The sequence below is a fragment of the Podarcis pityusensis genome (assembly GCF_964106645.2).
Source record: "Podarcis pityusensis genome assembly, chromosome: 13".
NCBI classification, from domain to species: domain Eukaryota; kingdom Metazoa; phylum Chordata; class Lepidosauria; order Squamata; family Lacertidae; genus Podarcis; species Podarcis pityusensis.
In genome coordinates, this window is record NC_138038.1 from 1,182,108 (window position 1) to 1,200,859 (window position 18,752).

The following is an 18,752-nucleotide window of genomic DNA, read 5'->3' on the forward strand; positions in this document are numbered from 1 at the left end:
ATGTATGTATGTATGTATGTATGTATATTCTGCTTTCCCCCAGACTGGGACTCAAAGCAGCCCTGGGCTCTTTCTGTCTCCTGCAGGTGACCTGCCGTGCCATCGGAATCGGGGCTTACCTGGTGAGGCTGGGCCAGCGGGTGATCCAGGTGGACAATTCCCACATCATTCTGACCGGAGCTGGAGCTCTGAATAAGGTAGTGAGCAGGCGGCGTTCCCTAAGCTTCCTCCATGTTCCATTGCGCAGATCCTTCTTGGCACTCCATTTCCTTTTGCTTGTTCTCATGCAGCACTAAAGAGCTCCCTGGAGCTCTCTTCATCTTCTCAGCTGGATGGCTCTCATTTTGCCATGTCTGCCTCTCGGCCAAGGAGCCACCCGCTCCCAGACCATCTCAGCTGCATGCAGCTGCGGTGTGGGAAAGGACGGAACAATTTCTCTCTCTGCCCATGAAATATTTTGGGGATGTAAAAAGAAAGTCACTGCATCTCCCTAAGTGATTTGCATCACAGTCCTACACGTGTTGCAGCATTTGGGACCTTTTAGTTTAGAGAGATGGCGAGTGAGAGGCGACACAATGGAAGTTTACAGGGGCCTGGCCTGGGCCAGTTTACAGTTTGCCTGGCCTGGGGAAAGTAAAGAGAGAAAAGTCCTTCTCTCCCTCTCATGACACACGGGGCTTCTCCACACTCCCTGTTGTCCTGCTGCTTCCCCTGGAGGAAGCCAGTTGCTGGCCAGTGGGGCAGGCGGGGAGGGACAGCTCAGGTCCTGCTTGCTGGCTTCCCACAGGTATCTGGTTGGCCCCCGTGAGAGCAGGAGGCTGGGGCCAATGGGTCGCCATTGGCCTGATCCGGTAGGGTTCTTCTTATGTTCTTCTTGGATTGGGGTTGTGTTTTTGGACCAGGTCTTGGGCCGTGAAGTGTACACTTCAAACAACCAGCTTGGAGGGGTGCAGATCATGCACAATAATGGCGTTTCCCACGTAACAGTTCCAGACGATTTTGAAGGCGTCTACACTATTCTGCAGTGGCTTACATTTATGCCAAAGGTAGGTTGAGGGCAACAGAGCTTTGACAATCCTCACAATTCCTCTCTAGTCATCCCGCCTCATAATTATCATTTATCCTAATAGGGGTGATAAACACCAGGGGTGCAATGTTTGTTTCATTCATTCATTCATTTATTCATTTATTCATTTATTTATTTATTTATTTATTTATGTCATGTTCTTGTTTTTTTCCTTGTGAAAACAAAACCTATCCATAAATAAATTCTTACAATAAAGTATCTTAATTGACTGAAAAAGTTTCCCCCTATCTTAACTGGGCAGCAGACGTAAAATTAAAAAATAATGATTTAATATTTTTTTTTAAGGGAATTACCAATAAATAAATAAAAATCCAGTACAGTCATACCTCAGAAATCAAACACCTTGTGAGTCAAACATTTTGGCTCCTGAATGCCACAAACCCGGAAATGAGGATTCTGGTTTGCGAACATTCTTTGAAACCCGAATGTCTGAGGTGGGTTCCGCGGATTCCGGTTGGCTGCAGGTTTGATTTCCGAACGTTTTGGAAGTCGAATGGACTTCCAGAATGGATTCCGTTCGACTTTGGAGGTATGACTGTAGTTGATGGCCACCATCTTAGAATTCTCTGTCCTGCTTCTCACATAAATAGGAGGGCAGATTTATGTAGGTTTAATTGACGGGTTGAGGATGCGACCCTATGATTCCAGGAAGGGCATTCACTGGGGCAATGGGATATTGCTGACCACCCTCTCCGTGGGCACGGATGGCAGGCCCCCTTTGCCATCCCCTTTGAGGAAGAAAGAGGGTCCCTTCCGACAATTTTATGAGGCTTTGATTCTATAAGATGCTGTTCACATTCTCAGAGCTAAGCAGCCCTAATTTCTTCCTTTCTTGATCATCTTCTCAGGGCTCTCGTTTTGTTTAAAGCTCGTTTAAGAGAAGTTTCTTCTTGTAGGACAATCGTAGCCCTTTGCCTATCACCACCACAAGTGACCCCATTGACAGAGAAATTGACTTTGTCCCTTCCAAAGCCCCTTATGATCCCCGGTGGATGCTGGCAGGGAGACCTCATCCCAGTAAGTACAGGCACTAACCCAGCTGCAAGAATTCTGCAATGCTTTTGGAGGTATGGAACTGAAAGGGGAGGGGTTGCAATGTAATAGCGGGGGAATTGTTTCTGACCTGGAATTTTCTTCATTGACATTTCCTCCTGGTCAGTGTCATCAAGGCAAATCTACAATTTGTTTGCCAGACTTCCAGGGCTGACCTGAAGTCTCTAGGTTTGTGTGGCCCTCTCCAAGTGACAGAGGGAGGTTGCCATTGTTGTTGTTGTCATTACTAATAATAATAGGCTATGCTTGAAGCTTACGAGCTTCAGCCTGGCAGGAGCTGGTTGCAGGTTATTGCATAGACTCTCTGGAAGATCTGTCCCCTTCCCCTCTCCCAACTAACCTCCATCTCCAAGGCTCAAGGCTCATCAATGGTTCTGCTTGTCCCCTGCCTAAAAAAAACGGGTCTGAGCGGTTTTCCATTTGACCTGCTGCTTACCCCAGGCAAACCTTCCCTTCGCGACTGAGTCAGAGCAAATGTCAGTCCATGGAAAACCCCACTGATATTTGCTCTGTTTCAGCTGTAAAGACTGAAGTTCTTCCCAGGGGGAAATGGCAGGACAAGCAAAAAGCTGCATGAACACTCTGTGTGGGGAGGAATTTCCATCCAGTGACGTATTTGTTCATTTGTAGACTTCATGTTTTTTATTTGGACGACATGCTCTTGGCGACTATGGTTAATGCTTAATGTGTCATGCCTAAGGGCACCACTGGGCTCCAGCCCCCAATGATATCACCAGAGGCTGCCCCAAGTTCTCAGGATTGGGCCCTGGGCTCTCAGGATCTGACAGCCCAAAATACAGTATAAAACCAAAAGCATTGTGAATTGCATAATTATAAGATGTGGATCAAATATGTGGAGTAAAAATGCAAGGGAAAGCAAAAGATCATAAACTCCACTGTGAAAGTTTTTTAAAAAGGAAAAAAAAAGCTGAAAATGGAGTGAGCTGCATAAGCAATCTGCCAGAGACCTGTTGTCCGCCTTCTCCTCACAGGTTACACTGGTCCCAAGTTGTTAAGGGCTCTATGTACTAATAGTAGTAATAGTAACACCTGGCAGCAAATCAATGGCTGGTGCAGATCTGGGAGCATAAGGTGTTGTAAGTGGCTGAGCCTGTCAGCTATCAGGCTGCAGCATTCTGCTGCACTAACTGCAGCTCACTGTGGCAGTCGAGGCTCTTTGAGCCTGGGACTGCATTTACCAGGGGTCTTCTCCCTCGTTCCCTGCTGCTACGACATTTCCCCAGCTTTGCATATAATGAACGCAGCATATATGAAGAGGTTGTGGCTTTGGAAGGTCACAGTCAGACTTTTCTCAGCATCCCCCGTTCCTTTATTGTGCAGCTGTGAAGGGATCCTGGCAAAGCGGCTTCTTTGACCACGGCTCTTTCATGGAGATAATGCAGCCCTGGGCCCAGACGGTGGTGGTTGGCAGAGCCAGGTATTGGCCGAATCTTCCCTCTTACTAGAGGCAGTTGGGGAGAGGAGGGGGCTGGCACATTCTTAAAGGTGCCCCCCCAATGGCTGCCTGATCAGTTACTGGGGTGGGCTACACTCCTGCCCTTGTCACGGCACCCAGGCCATTTAATGCCTGGTGCAGAATTCGTCAGAATGAAAATCTCTGCTTTCTGCCTTTTGCATAAATAGGATTCCTAGTCCTTATGATCATTGAAATGCTCTTGGAGTCTTTAAATAGTTTTTCATTTGTTTTGCATGGAGTCCACATGAAGCTCTTTTCCCTCCTTCGGATTCTTTGCAGGCTGGGAGGGATCCCGGTGGGTGTGATCGCAGTGGAGACCCGAACAGTGGAGTTGGCGGTGCCAGCTGATCCAGCAAACCCAGAATCAGAAGCGAAGGTTGGGAGCACTAGAGTCATTTGCATTCCTGTACCATTGCTGATTTTATCTTTTCCATGAACCTGTATTGTTCTTCTCAAGCTGCCTTGTTGTTTTGGTGACCTCTACATTCCTTGTGTAAAAAGTCCGCAGACCACATGGCTCCTCTTCTGCTGTGACACATCCCTTGAAACATGGGCACTGTGTCGGGGGGGGGGGGAGCTTTGGCCTGAATGTTCGTTTGAAAATGGCAAAACAACAACAACAAACTTTTGGTAACCTCCCAATAGCCCCTGGCCCCTCAACCTCCTGGCTGCTGTCACCAGGATCTGAAATTTTTACCTGCTTTCCTTTTTACTAAGTTTTTGGTTTTGAAGGGTTTCCGCCCTACACACAACCTCTTCTGTTCCCTCCTTCCTAGATAATCCAGCAAGCTGGACAGGTTTGGTTTCCGGATTCAGCCTTTAAAACAGCCCAGGCTATCAGAGACTTTGACCGTGAACGCCTTCCACTTTTGATTTTTGCCAACTGGAGAGGATTCTCTGGTGGGATGAAAGGTAACTTACGCACCTCTCCTTGTATGAGCTGACCATGGTCACTTGAGGCCCTTCTTCATGTGCTACTCCATAGGAGGACAGGAAGGCAGCAACCTGAGAACGGGGCCTTTTCAGTGGTGTCCCCCCGCTTGTGAAATGCTCTTCCCAGGGAGGCTTCCTTGACACCTTCATTATATACCTTTAGGCACCAGGCAGAAACATTTCTTTTCTGCCAAGCCTTTGGCTGTTAATCACCCATGGCCTCGTTTAGTGGGTGGGATCTTTTAATCCTGCCTTTTAAAATAGCCACGTGTTTTAGATTTCTCTGCCTTGTTTTATGCTGGTTTTAATGTAAATGTTCTTTAATTATTGTTGTCGATCGTTTCAAGTTACTTTGCTTAAAAGAGTGGCAAATAAGTTTAATTTTAAAAAATCACCCAGTGATGTTACTTGCTCCCTCGGCCCTGGAGCTGGCCTTGACTCCTGCCCTCCTTGCAGACATGTATGATCAGGTGCTGAAGTTCGGGGCATATATTGTGGACAGCCTTCGGCAGTTCAAGCAGCCGGCCCTCGTCTACATCCCCCCCCATGCCGAGCTCCGCGGGGGCTCCTGGGTGGTGATTGATCCAACTATCAATCCTCTTCACATGGAGCTGTATGCAGACAAAGAGAGCAGGTGGGTGCTGAGGGAGGTGCTCTTCCGTTAGACAGTCTTGTCGTCAGAACATCAGAAGAGCCCTGCTGCTGGATCAGGCCAAGGGCCCATCCAGGCCAGCATCCTGTTCTCACAGGGGCCAACCAGAGGCCCCGAGTGAAAGAGCCCTCTCCCCCAGGACAGCTTCAAGAAACTGGCATTCAGAAGCTTCTTCCAGCCATGGAGGCATATAATAGCCATTGTGGCAAGTAGCCACTGACAGCCCTCTCCTCTGTGAATTTGTCCAGCCCTCTTTTAAAGCCATCCAAGTTGGTGGCCATCACTGCCTCCTGTGGCAGGGAGTTCCATAGTCTAATTATGTGTTGTGTGATGCAGCCATGCTTCTGAATGCCAATTGCTGGAAACTGCAAGAGGGGAGGGTTGCTCTTGTGCTCAGATCCTGCTTGCGGGTTTCCCGTATTGGGCATCTGGTTGGCCCCTGTGAGAACAGCATGCTGGATTGGATGAGCTGTCTTTGGCCTGAACCAGCAGACTCTTCTTGGGTTCTTATGTTCTTAACATCTGGAGCCCCCCCCCCAAAGGGCCCAGTCTCTGATCCAAAGCGATCCTGTCCATGGAGCCTGGCTGAACATCTCCACCAGCGTGTACTTAAAAGCCGCAAGGCTGTCTGGCTGGAAAGAGTGCAAGAGCCCTAATTTGGGCAGCTCCTATAAGCCTCTGGTCTCTGTTTCTGCAAGATGGCTTTGCTTTCCAGGGGGGGCATCTTAGAAGCTGAAGGCACTGTGGAAATCAAATTCCGGAGGAAGGAGCTGCTGAAGACCATGAGGAGGATTGATGCCACCTATGCCAGGATTGCTGAGCAGCTGGGTAAGAAAAGAGAGAAGGGCTGTGGGGCTGTTTCCTGCCTCCCTACCCCCCCCCCACCTTCCCCTTAAAGCTTGGCCTTGGAATAAGGTTTCTACCCATTTTCAAAGGCCGTATTTGATCCAGGGTGGGGAGGTGGGGGAGAGCAAATATTCTTGATGTGCTCTTTTTGGCATGTTTTGCTAGAGCAGACTGCGCCACCCTGGCGCCCTCCATCGGCCCCATCCAGCACAGCTGCAGGATGACAGAACCATGGCCCTGCTGGCTGGGCTTGAAGGAAGATGCCGTCCCAAACATCTGGAGGGCACCAGGTTGGCAAAGGCTCCTCTGGTCAGAAGAGAGGAAGCTGCTTTCTGCAGAGTCCGACTAGCGGTCTCTCGAGCTCAGCATTATCCACACCAGTTCTTTGGGGTTTCAGGCAGGGAGTCCTTTCCAAGACTCCCCCGGACACCCCAGGGGAGATAGCGCCTGGGACCTTCTGCTTGCAAGGCAGATGCCCTGACCACTGAACTCTATTGTCCTTCCCTGCACAGACTTCTTCCTCCCTGGCATTTTCCTCCCTGGCATTTTCCTCCCTGCCACGGATCAGCCGCTTTTTCTGGTGTCTACAGATTTTGTCTTCTCCTACAAAGACTTCTTGTATTCTTTGATTAACAGGTTCCCTGAGGCTCTCTGCAGAGGAGCACAAGGAGCTGGAGAAGCAGCTGAAGGCCCGCGAGGATTACCTCCTCCCCATCTTCCACCAGGTGGCAGTGCAGTTTGCTGACCTCCACGACACGCCAGGGAGGATGCAGGAGAAAGGAGTCGTTACAGTTAAGCCATGGGTTTTTTTCTTCTCGCTCCCAAATTCTCTGTTCTTCCAGCCTCTGGAGTCTGATCATCCCTCATGCCTGAGAAGGTGTAGGAACTGTTTTTCATTTCATTCAAGTTGGAAAAACAAGGACTGGAATCCTTGTTCCACTAATACTTGCTGCATCTCCTTTGTGCTCCATCTCACGCTAACCTCTCTCACAGGGTTGTCATGAAGATAAAATGCAGGGAAGGGTCTTTGTCTGCTGGGCAGAGTGTCTTGGAGAAAGCGTGGAATGAAAATATAACCATACGCTTGTGGGCTCATGAACCTGCTCAGCTTCTGAGCCATACTTGCCCAACCTGCTGCCCCCCAGATGTGTTTGCCTCCCATTGGCCCCAGACTTGCTAAGACCTCCTGTCTTGTCACAGCAGAGTTGATGGAGAGCATCATTCAGGCTGCCTAAGGGGGGTTAAGTATGTCTACAACACTGGATAATGTGAATATCCTGATAAGCTTCCTCCGGCCAGTGCAATAATTTATTAATATTCCCATAAAAAAATTAACTAGCAACGACCTTATTTGCTCCCTTTTAGGACATTCTCCAGTGGAAAAATGCCCGGGCGTTCTTCTACTGGCGTTTGCGGCGCCTCCTGCTGGAGGAAGTCGTGAAGGCAGAGATCCTAGAGGCTCACAGCGAGTTAAGCAACAGCCACATCCAGTCCATGCTGCGACGATGGTTCCTGGAAACGGAGGGTGCCGTGAAGGTGCTTAGCTTGGCTCTGTTGCAAGGATGGGGTAGCCTCTGTTCCCTCCACAGAGGTTGGACTCCAGCCCAAGCCAGCGTACTCTGGGGGTGCAGGGTGTTCTCCCTCTTTCCACCTCAGCTGCTGGCCGCACAGCGCCTCCAAGGGTTTGGAGATACACCGTTTGTATGTGTCCATGGAGCCCTTGCAGCCAAACCCCTGTGTGCAATCTACCTGTAGATATAAGACGCCTTAATAATACAAAGCATGGGTAAAATTGTGGCGTTTTCAGAGTGGAAGGCAAGTTTACAGAGAGAAGGGGGCTTAAAGCCTGTTCATTTCATCCTATTCTCACCTCTGGTTAAATGGGTTTGGCAAGCTTTTGTGTGATTTTCAAAAACCTTCAAGGCCTGCTTGGTTGGAAGTGAGGGTGAGGGGTGCATACTGCGTGAAGGACCCATACCCCACTCTGACCTCTCTTCAAAGCCAGTCTGAGTTTCCATTCCTCCTCCTCTAGGGCTACCTCTGGGACAACAACCAAGTGGTGGTGGAATGGCTTGAGAAGCACCTGCAAGAGGAAGACGGGGCCAAGTCTGCCATCCAGGAGAACATCAAGTACCTGAAGAGGGATTATGCCCTCAAGCACATCCGAAAGTGAGTGTAAAGCGAGACAGCAGGGGGGCTGCTTGAGGAAGCTCAGCTTGTTTGCTGCAGGGGCTGCATCTGGGTTATTTCTGGGTTGGAAAGAGTTGCATAGCAGGGATCTGGAGGGATGACCGTCCAGTGCTTGGTGCCTGATTCACACTGCAATCGCCATTGCAAGTTGAAAGTGCAGCATGGGGCTTCTGAATGCCAGTGGCTAGAAGCCACGAGGGGAGGGGGGGGAGTACTCTTGTGCTTGGGTCCCGCTTGTGGGTTTCCCTTAATGGGCATCTGGCCAGCCGCTGTGAGAGCAGGATGCTGGGCTGGGTGGCCTCCCATGAGCCTGATTCAGCAGCCTGCATTCTTAAATGACCCCCTTCCTTCTCCCTCATAACACCCCCCTTTGCAGCTTAGTTCAAGCAAACCCTGAAGTTGCCATGGACTGCATCATTCACATGACCCAACACATCACTCGTGCTCAGAGGGCCCAGATCTCTCACCTCCTGGCAACAATGGACAACCCTTCCTCCTCGTGACTAGGGCATAGCTGCAGCAGGAACAGGCACACACCCACCATCGGCCTCCTTCACACCTGACAGCCTCGTGGCCAAGCGGCGCAGCACAGAATGCATCTTCAGCGCAGGGCTCAACCAGCAGTTCCTAGAGCACAGCCACGTGGCAGGCGCAGTGGAACGGGCCTTTGGAGGACAGCTGTCTCTCGTGCACCTGAGGACAAAATTATCCCCAGCTGTTTGGCTGGCTATCAACCGAAGGTCATCTGCAAGTGTATGTTACCCAGCTACTGGTGTCCAAGACAAGTCTCGCCAGGTGTTTTCACATCAAAATGTATTGTCTTTATAAAATAACAGTACCAGTTTTCAGTGACTTAAAAAAAATAAAAAATCTCTGTGATAGAATTGTGCATTGGGGAACAATGCCAGTAACCACTTCCAAACCAGTCTCCAAGGCCTTGGCAAAATGTTGTGTCACACAGACTGCACTGCAGCCACGCTGCACCACAGAACACATTGCAGAAATTCCTACAAAAAATGTTGCTGCTTCTTGGTTGTAGATGACATTTTAGCCCCATTTGCCTGCTGTAGGAAGTTTTGTCAATTTTCCTAATGAAAGGGATTATTCCATCTCCATCATCCTTCCCAACTGCATCCCTCGAGCGCAAGGCAATTCTGCCAAGGTCTGCCCACCTCAAAAGCAAAGCAGCATCTCCACCTTCGGTTGGAAACATTTGCCCATTTCCTGGCGGTGCCTAAGGCTGTGCCTCCATCGCCAACCTAGTGGTTCCATCAAAGGTTGGCCTAATGGGATTAAGCGGACGCCATGGCCGTTGGAGGCATTGGGTAGGTTGTTGGAATAGGCTGCAACCTGGGAATTCACAGTGCATTTCAAAGGTGTAAGCACCTGGCAGGTGGAATGTATTGTAATCTGCATAATGTTGAGCATTGTAAGCCCCCCCCCCAAGACAACTTATATAAGTGTGTAAAGGGCAAAGGTGGCAACCGAAGGGAAGTTTATGTTGCTAATCCTATCCACTGTTGAGTGTTGCATATCCTGACAGTCGCACTAACGTTCCAGTGTCCAAACCAGGCTGCCATGGACTATTCAAGCCCAGGTGGGTGTTGAGGAACATGTTGTGTTGAGTTCAGTGACAGGTGGGAGTTTTTTCTAAAAGAAAAAGAGAGTTCTGGTTTCTTCCTTCAAGGAAGGAAGCACCAAGTTCAAAAAAGTTGCTCTTTCTCCTAGCAAATATATTAATTTATGTGCACATTGTCATGGGGGGGGGGATCCTCTACTGTTCAAGCGTCTAATAAAAACAGCAATGTTTACTAGAAATGATCCTCTCTGGATTTTATTTACAGATGCCACATGCATTTTGTCTGTTACCATGTCAGAGACTCACAAAACAGGTCTTTTTAATTCTCTGAGCATTTTCAACTAGATTTGTTCTTGGCCATAAAGCTATTTCCTCTCTATTGCTCTTGTTCTGAATTGCAATCTTGATTTATTTTTGGACATACGTCTCTTCCATTACTGCCTCTAGCATTAATCCTTTATTGTGAATTTTTTTTAAAAAATCATAAGGCCAACAGTAGTAAATTATTGGATGGCAAGTCATGTCATGTAAGCAGAACTGACATTACATTTTCCAAGGGAGGTTTCCTTAATAAAAATTCTGTTAGTGGTCACTTTTCTGGTTTTCATAGAACCATAGAATCACAGAGTTGGACGGGATCCCAAGGGTCCTCTAGTCCAGCCCCCTGCAGTGCAGGAGTAACAGCTAAAGCACCCCGCAGATGGCCCCCCAACCACTGTTTAGAAAGAGTCTACCACCTTTTGAGAAAGTTCTTCCTAATGCTTAATGAGAATCTCTTTTTATTTTTTTGTAATTTGGATCCATTGGTTTTAGGTTAACTTACATTCCCAAACCTTTCTAAGATTGCGTGTGTTTGGGCAGGGGCTGCAGGATTGCTATTGATGCCATGCTGTCCTTTTTCACTAGTGAAGACATTTGTGGGACCTTCCTGTGAAAGAGGTTGCTGATAGGCAGCCGGTGGGCTCAGCCACACTTCCGCCGGGGAAACTTGCTCTTTACTGCTGAATGGGAGCAAACGTTTGTTGGGTTTTCCACAGGTAGACATTTGCTCCCATTCAACACTAAAGAGCAGGTTTCCCTGGGGGAAGCGCTGGGACAAGTGGACATGTGGGCGAGCCCTGGGTCTGCTGCGTCATACGAAGGCTTGACCAAAAAGACACCCAGGAACCCGAGAATTAATAGCGACTCCTGCTTTTGTTTTATATGATTCTGGACTTGGTGAGGATTTACATCTGAGTAAAAATATCCATATGCTTGAGTTATCCCAAGCTGAAAAACCAACCCAGTCCAGAACATCACTTCTGCTGCCCTGAAAACAACAGACTTGCCATGCAAAACAGTGTGAGGAACCTCCAGCCCACGGGCGACTGATTCTTCCAAAACTACACCCAGCTTTTCATCAGCTGATGGACAGCGGTAGGGTTCAATTCTTTATTGGCATGTGATTTCAACACAGTAAGACTGAGCAGGGGGTCAAATCCTGCTCTGACTCCTGCAGAGAGGAGGACTGAGCTGTCTGCTCATCAGCTGATGACAAGGGAGTTCAGTTCTGCTCAGGGTTGCTTTGCAGTCACCTGATGTCATTATGACGCCAGAAAATTGACGTGTGTGGTCTCACCTGCCTGTCACAGTTGGCCCCTGGGGGTGGGGGGAGATAAGCGTCTGGCCTGCTGAACCAAAAATATTGCCCCCCCCCTTCGCTGTAAACAATAGCAGATTTGCATTACTTCTGGCAAAAGAGAGCTCCAATGGCAGCCCAGCCGTATGATGGGGCTCAACTCTCCTGGCCATCTCTTTCTGCAGGGCCACTACCCTGACACCTGCCTTGATCAACGTTCTCAGACTTGTGGTTGTGTAAACAAGCCCAAGAGAAAGGAACTTTCCCATTCAATATTTCCACAGTCTATAAAGAAGAGCAAATATTTTGTTCCAGATCTGAAAAAGACTTTATAAAAATTCTATCCAACCAGTGTTTAGTAAAACATTATTAAAAATATAAATATTACATAAAGGTTATACTGGCATCAGCAGACTAAACATTAAATTGTAAGTTTTCAAATTTTAAAACCAGTTTCCAGTTTTTCCTCCTGTTGGTGGACCTATTCATTTATTTACCTTGTGACCTAATGCTGCAGCCCTGGAAACACTCACCTGAAGCCCCACTGAAAAGGGTGGGGTGCACTTCAAAGAAAAGATCCACAGGAATGAATTGCAAAAAAAAGAGCCACAGTCCTTTTTCAGCTGTAGAAAAGCGCTATCGGTTAAACATAAAAAACAGTATTGGGTCTGGCACATGTGCCATTTTATCTCTAAGTATCTAAAGTACTTCTTTTAAAGTTCAGGTAAAAAAAGGGAAAGAACCTGACATAAAAGTTTTGCAGTATTTTGCTGTGCTTCTGAATAATTTAAGGTTTGTGTTTTGTTTTCCTGTCACTACAACATTTTAAAAAAAATTGATGCTGAATACACAATTCCTTTTTGTTTTCATAAAAATAAATTATAAATAAAATTTACAACAGTAATACTGCCTAGTACAATAATTAGGAAATACTATACACAAGTCTAGAATATAAATCCTAAATTATTTCTCCTTTGTTTTAAAAGCCTAAGGTAATGTTTTATCCAGTGTAAAGTTCCTTCCCTTTGCCAAGCCGACGCTCCCCAGCTGTTTTTGGCCATGGGTCCCATCCATCCTGGCTCACACAGATGTGCAGGTGGGGCCGAGGCTGGAGGGCACAGATTTTGGTGAGGGCTGAGCTGAGACTTTCTCTACCAGGGAACATGAGCCATCCTCCTCCCTCGAGAGGCAGAGCCTTCCTGGCACCTCGGAAGACTCTGCTGCCCATGGCCTGGACTAGACTGAGACCATCTGGCAGCTGCTCAGGGGCTTCCCAGAAGGGATGGCTGAAGACTGGGCAGAGGGTGGATGCTGGAGGGAAGGGAAGGGAGAGCCAAAGGAAGGGTCCAAAGCGAGAAATAGGAGCCTGCAGGGAGGGAGAGTAGCTGGATCATAGAAAAGAATCATAGAATCACAGAGTTGGAAGAGACCACAAGGGCCATCGAGTCCAACCCCCTGCCAAGCAGGAAACACCATCAGAGCACTCCTGACATATGGTGTGGCTTGAGATGGACAGAGGGGAGGGGAGATTCACCCCCTTTTGCCTGAAGAGAAGAGAGGCTGGTCAAGAGGCAGGGGGATCACTAATGGAAGTGAAGCCTCTGGGAACTGGGGAAGAAGGTCTGGGGAGGAACCACCAGCAGGCCCCAGAGTGGAGCTGGGGGCACACAGTTGCAACTAGTGATAGAAAGCTCAGCCAGTTGCGGCTTGGACTGTCACAAATGACAGAGCAACCCTAATGGGCTTCAGAACAGCCCAAGCATCAGCGGGTTGGGGTGGGGGGGGGGCTTTGCTGAAATTTTGCAGCTTGCCTTGGAGCACACCAGGATCCCTTCACATCAGTTAGTGTCTTCAAGACTATGCATCTCACCAAAATCTCTTGCTTGGGATGCTTGAAGGAGCAGCAAGGCATGTTCTCCTCCCCAATTTAGATAATTTTGCAGGCTCAAAGCACCCCCAGAAGGAACTGGGCTTCTCTGTTTCTCAGTCAGGCTCAAGGGACGGGAATGGCTCTTTCAGAGAAGGGCGATAGGCTTGTTTCCTTGGGTGCTGATGTACTGAGTGGCAGAGATGGGGTCCAGCGTTGTGTATGTTGTGTAGAGGCCTGTCACTTGCAAGTCTGAAAAGGAGGGGTGGTCAGTGTTGTTGCTGGAGGCAGGGGTGAGGCCAGCGGGGGCCAGGTCGCAGTCAGAGAGGGCCAGAGAAGAGTTGCTGAAAGCACCCAGGCTCTCCAAGTTGAAGCTCTCGTCTTTCATCTCTTCCCAGATGTTACCTTTTCATAATAGGGACAACAACAGAGCAGTGAACATTGGTGACAGTTCAGCTTTGAGAAGGTGGAAGTTGCAAGAGAGGAGGATTGCGAAATGCACCAGTTGTCCACAATCACATTGGCTCTAGTGAGAAGAGGCCCATCTTCCTCCGTGATGAAACCAGCCAGCGGTCCTAAGGAAGCCCATGAGCGATCCCCATCTCAAACCTCATGAGGACCTATCTAGATCCCCACTTGGACCAGTATCAACCCCTCCACAGCTGAGTTCAAATCCCACATTAGAGAACGATAGAGTTGGAAGGGACCCCAAGGCTCACCTAGTCCAACCCTCTGCAAGGCAGGAATCACAGCTGGAGAATCCCTGCCATCCAGCAGTCATCTCCACCCCCCAACTCTTCCCCTTACCTTGTAGTGCAAAGTCCATGATGCTGGGATCCAGGGCATCCACCTCTGCGTTCATGTCGGTCATCACGCTGAGGAAATCTGGGACACGGCTCATCGGATGCTGAGGAAGGGGACTCTGGCTAAGACCGTGCAGCGGGTGCAAGGGAGGGGTCTGCGCAGGAGCAGGCGAATCTGGAGTCATGCACGCTTGCGTCTGGATCTGGTGGTGCAGCGGGAGGGACTGCAGGGCGAGTGTCATGACCGGCTGGGGCTGCAACTGTGAGATGCGCCCTGCGGCTGCCGCCATATGGCTCCGCGTGGAACCGTCCCCCTCAGACTGCTTGCTCACCCGCCTGCAGCTCTCGGGTCGGTCTGTGATGAGCTTGTCCAGCTCCTCTGCAAGGGGAGATTGCCATTGATGCGTGGGGAGTAAAGTCCCTCAGAAGGGGCCCACAGCTCAAGAAAATATAGAAATTATATCCTTTCACAGCACTAAGGCCACATTCACGCAATACACTTAAAGCGCTGAAAGGCAGCATATAAATAGATACCAACATAGCATAAAATTGGGAGCCCTGTGCATGGCCTCAAGTGCCTGGGAGGAAAAGCAGACATAAGCTTTAAAAAAATTAAGAGACCAGCTAAACGAGCTGCTGTCTGTGTGGAGGGAGCAGCCTCCATGCCCATGGGCATCACCCTCCGCGCATCTCCTCCCCTGCAGGGGTGCGGCAGCCACATCCGGTGATTTTGCCATTTCTCTCTGCCAGAGAACTATTGGCAGGCAGGGCCCCCAAGAGCCTCCTAGCCAGGTGCCGGCCTGCTGCTCACCTGGGTTGGCCATGCTCCGGAGAATGGCTGCCAGGTCTTTCCTCTTCCACTTCTGCATCTCCTCTTCCATCTTGTCTATCTTGGCGGGGTTGAGGGCCCACAGGCAGCCTTTGCGGGACGTGCCGCTCATCTTATTCTCCACCTTCTCAAAGCATTTGTTGAGGGACAGGTTGTGGCGGACAGAGTTCTTCCACCCATCGGGCGCTGTCTGCAAAAGGGAGCAAGGCCACTTCCTCAGGTCATTTAAGAAGAAAAAAAGCCCTGTGTCCAGGGGTGGGATTGTGCCCTTCAAAGGCAAAGCACCAGCGAGCACTTCCATGAGGCAACATCATTGCTATGGGACCCAAATGGGTCCTACGTGAACAAAGGTTGCAGCAAGGACCTTTTAGTTTAGAGAAAAGGTGAGTAAGAATGATAGAAGTTTATAAAATTATGCATGGTGTTGAGAAAGCTGACATAGAAAAAGTTTTCTCCCCCTCTCATAGGGCTAGAATTCATGGACACCCTATGAAGTTAAATACTGGGAGACTGAAGACAGATCAAATAAAGGACTTTATCATGGAGACAGTTAGACTGTGGAACTCCCTCCCACAGGAGGCAGTGATAGTGACCAACTTGGATGCTTTACAAGAGGATGGGGCAAATTCAATGACTATCAGCCAGGATGGCTCTGCCTCTGCAGTTCTCCATGTCAGCTGCAAGGCAAGCCCTGCCTCCCTCACCTTGAAATAGGGGAAGTGCTCCTTCATGAAGCTGTAGATCTCGCTGACGGGGAGGCTGCCCGTCTTGCTGTTTTTCAGGGCCATGGCAATCAAGCAGCTGCAAGGAAGAGGAGAAGTCAGAGTTTCCTCCCCGCCTTCCTGTTCTTGTTGCCGCTTCCATTTATATTCCACCTTCTAATGCAAGGAGCAAAAAGGTTGGAGTACATGGTTCTCTCCTCTTCACTTTAACCTCACAACCACCTAGTGAGGGAGGCTTACACTGAGAGACAGCGAGTGGCTCCAAGGTCACCCAGTGAGCTTCGTGGCTGAGGGGGGAAACTTGAACCTTGGCCTCCCAGGCCTTAGCCCAGCACTCTTGTTCTGGTGGTGCAGAACGTGTTCCCCCCCCCCCTTTTGCAGACCGTTCCTCAGAGTAATCTCTCCCCATTTCAGTAACTCCAGGTTACTGGAGCACAGTAAGCCCCTCCCACCAGTCATCCCTTCTGCATTTACATTTACGGGACTTAGGTCCAGTTAAGGATTGTTAGGTCCAGTTAAGGATTGTTTTGCAATTTTTTCACAGCGTAAAGTTCTTTTCTCATTTATGATGGAGAAGTGAGAATGACAGAGGATGTTTACTGTGGGATCGGTGCTGTTTGCGGATGCTGCAGTTCTGCAACACCCACACAACCCGGCTGGCATCAGCATGTGGGGCTTGTTTGTTGGTTTGTTTTTCTTTAGCTGGATTGATCCTTAGTGGGGAAAATCCAACAAGAGAAAGAGGAAAAAGAAACTCTGTCACTAATTACAGTACAGTTGCACCTTACATTAATTTAACTGGTGCAGTTTCAACCTTGTGCAGTTAAAGGCTGGCCTGTTGGGACTATGCAAATTAAAGACACATGAGGTTTAAGTGTGTTCATTCCCAAATTAAGCCCCACACCTGGAAGCCCTTTGGAACAGCAACTCACTTCAGCTGCAGTTGCTGAGTTTGGGGCAGAGACTTCTCTGGGGATAAGACGGGCAGGTGTGCCTGGGCAAAGTGTGGTCCTTCTCACCTGTAGGAGTAGATAGGCTTGGGGTAAGGCTTCGCCTGCTGTTCCTGGGTGCTGTGAGGAGCCAGGCGGGGGGGCTGTGAGTATTGAGGCTGTGTCCCATAAGAGGTGCTGTAGATGGTCGTTGGAGGGCACTGGGTGGGGAAGAGGGGAGGGGGGAGAAAGGGGGGAAAGTTTCAGCTCTCTCAGCAGTTAAATAGAGACTTTAAAGACCTTTTCCTTCATCATAATGGGTGGGGAGAGGAGGATACCAAGACACAGATATAACTTACAACATTACATGTTAGCCTGGACTGAGAGGTGACATGATAGCCAAAATTCTGGATTTATATTTGGATTTAAATCTAGGCCTCCTTCTCCAAAGCCAAATCTTTAGATTAAATCTCTGGATTTAAACCTGGGCCTCTTGCTCCAAAATCAAGGCCTGAACCCCACTTTCGTTCGACCCATATTTTGACCATATTGTGTACAAATTGCTCTCCTGGGTCCGAGGGCTTTTCTCATTGTTCTGCTGCTGTGCCTTGTGAAAATCCAATCTTACCCACTGAATCTGAATTTATCAGATGTGCTGGAAATCCAAAGAGAGATTGAGTTTGACCGAGCTTCAGTTCAGTGGGTAAGACTGAATTTTCGCAAGGCACAGCAGCCAAACGACGAGAAATGCCCTCAGACCCAGGGGAAATAATCAGGACACAATATGATCAAAATACGGGTCAAGTGAAAGTGTGGATGAGCCCTACCTCTGCATTAAATTGGGATTAAATCTCTGGATTGCAATCTGAGCCTCTTGCTTGAATCCAAACACATGCTGCTTCCTCTACCACCCCCCCACTGTGGCCCCCTGCCATGCTTTCAAATAAAGGCAAATAAACCCGCAGCAGGTCAGCTTGCGTCTCTTGCCCTTGACTTGGCTGCGCTTCTTTGTTAAAGTTGTTTTACATCCCCTTAAAGCTCTGTGCCTCAACATACACACAGCCTCGGGAGCAGGAGATGGTACCTGTTGCGCGTGTTGAGCGATGGTGAACACCTGCTGGACATGGCGGGGCAGAGGAGGGAAGAGGGGGGCTGCCTGCGCTTGCAGACTGGGAGACAGCTGCCCCCCAACCACATACTGGCTTATCTGCTGCCAAAGGAAAGAGAAGAGGAACGTCAGTTGAACCAGGTCAGAAACGCCTCCTTGGCCAGGAATGGGGAGGGAAAGGAAGTGCTTACATTGGCACTGTGAGATGAAACGGCGTTCAGTCCTCCCAGAATGCCTTGAGGCAGGCTGGCCTGGATGTGGATCATTGCTCCAGGAGTCCCTGCGGTGGCGTGCAGATTCCCTGGCATAGACCCTGCTGGGCAACGGGAGAGACATGGGGCGTTGTGAGTCTTCCAGTGTGTGTGCAGACAAAACCACGCCACTCGCACGCACAAGAGAAGTGCCAGCACATGTCCGTTTAGCACCCGAGGCATGCACAGAGGCCAAAACAAATGAATAAATCTGCAGGGCGGTAGAAATAAGGAGGGGAAAACACTCCCCACCCCACCCCACCCCCTGAAAGGGCTCCCATAGCAGTTGATGGAGCAACTCAACATCCCCGCAAGAGACCTACCTGTCTGCTGCAGCACAGCATTCTGGGAGCTGAGTCCAAAGTCCATCCTTTCGCTGGCCATTTGTTGCAGCCGAGGGACGTCCACGGAAGTCAGCCAGGACAGGGACTGTAAGTCACCGGGGAGGTCGTCTTCACCCAGTTGTGAAGGGTCAGAAGCCAAGAGTCTACAGAGCGGGGAAACAAGACGCTCAGGCGAGAGACTTAGGATGGGCTTTTCCCCAATAGTCTTGAGGTTGGACACAAATCCCTGTTGAGTGTCAGCCACTGCAACCCCAATTCACACAGCATGGGCCCAAGCCCACGACTGGGAATCTGAGAAACTGTTGTGGACACCACAAAGCACCCTAATTTTATGAAATAAATAAATAAATAAATAAATAAAGTAAGTAAGTAAGTTTAGAACGCTTTAACCTGTACTTATTCTATTTCTAACTTTCTGAAAGTGTTTAATTATTGTTGCTAATTCTTATTACTGATCAGTTCAT

The 18,752-nt window shown here is 49.1% G+C and overlaps 2 protein-coding genes across 12 annotated transcripts in view; one reads left to right on the plus strand and one right to left on the minus strand.

The window, feature by feature from the left end:
• The window catches only part of ACACB (acetyl-CoA carboxylase beta), a 60,454-nt gene extending 50,398 nt beyond the window's left edge, over positions 1-10,056 (plus strand). For 2 of the 4 annotated variants that reach the window (XM_080979162.1, XM_080979163.1), the window contains 12 exons: positions 87-197; positions 903-1,046; positions 1,984-2,104; positions 3,482-3,578; positions 3,897-3,993; positions 4,394-4,529; positions 5,007-5,184; positions 5,918-6,030; positions 6,685-6,839; positions 7,414-7,584; positions 8,081-8,217; positions 8,615-10,056. In XM_080979162.1, the coding sequence (XP_080835288.1) occupies positions 87-197; positions 903-1,046; positions 1,984-2,104; positions 3,482-3,578; positions 3,897-3,993; positions 4,394-4,529; positions 5,007-5,184; positions 5,918-6,030; positions 6,685-6,839; positions 7,414-7,584; positions 8,081-8,217; positions 8,615-8,741 (1,587 nt within the window). In that variant the 3' untranslated portion in view covers positions 8,742-10,056. Of the gene's footprint in view, positions 1-86; positions 198-902; positions 1,047-1,935; positions 2,105-3,481; positions 3,579-3,896; positions 3,994-4,393; positions 4,530-5,006; positions 5,185-5,917; positions 6,031-6,684; positions 6,840-7,413; positions 7,585-8,080; positions 8,218-8,614 lie in introns of those variants that run through there. The other 2 variants (XR_013978974.1, XM_080979164.1) reach the window with 2 other exon arrangements.
• Positions 1-18,752, minus strand: part of FOXN4 (forkhead box N4) — a 65,979-nt gene that overhangs the window by 1,461 nt on the left and 45,766 nt on the right. For 3 of the 8 annotated variants that reach the window (XM_080979211.1, XM_080979210.1, XM_080979212.1), the window contains 8 exons: positions 18,268-18,431; positions 17,885-18,009; positions 17,670-17,795; positions 16,676-16,806; positions 15,639-15,735; positions 14,917-15,124; positions 14,110-14,484; positions 9,096-13,707 (listed from right to left, as the gene is read on the minus strand). In XM_080979211.1, the coding sequence (XP_080835337.1) occupies positions 13,451-13,707; positions 14,110-14,484; positions 14,917-15,124; positions 15,639-15,735; positions 16,676-16,806; positions 17,670-17,795; positions 17,885-18,009; positions 18,268-18,431 (1,483 nt within the window). In that variant the 3' untranslated portion in view covers positions 9,096-13,450. Of the gene's footprint in view, positions 1-9,095; positions 13,708-14,109; positions 14,485-14,916; positions 15,125-15,638; positions 15,736-16,675; positions 16,807-17,669; positions 17,796-17,884; positions 18,010-18,267; positions 18,432-18,752 lie in introns of those variants that run through there. The other 5 variants (XM_080979214.1, XM_080979215.1, XM_080979213.1 and 2 more) reach the window with 5 other exon arrangements.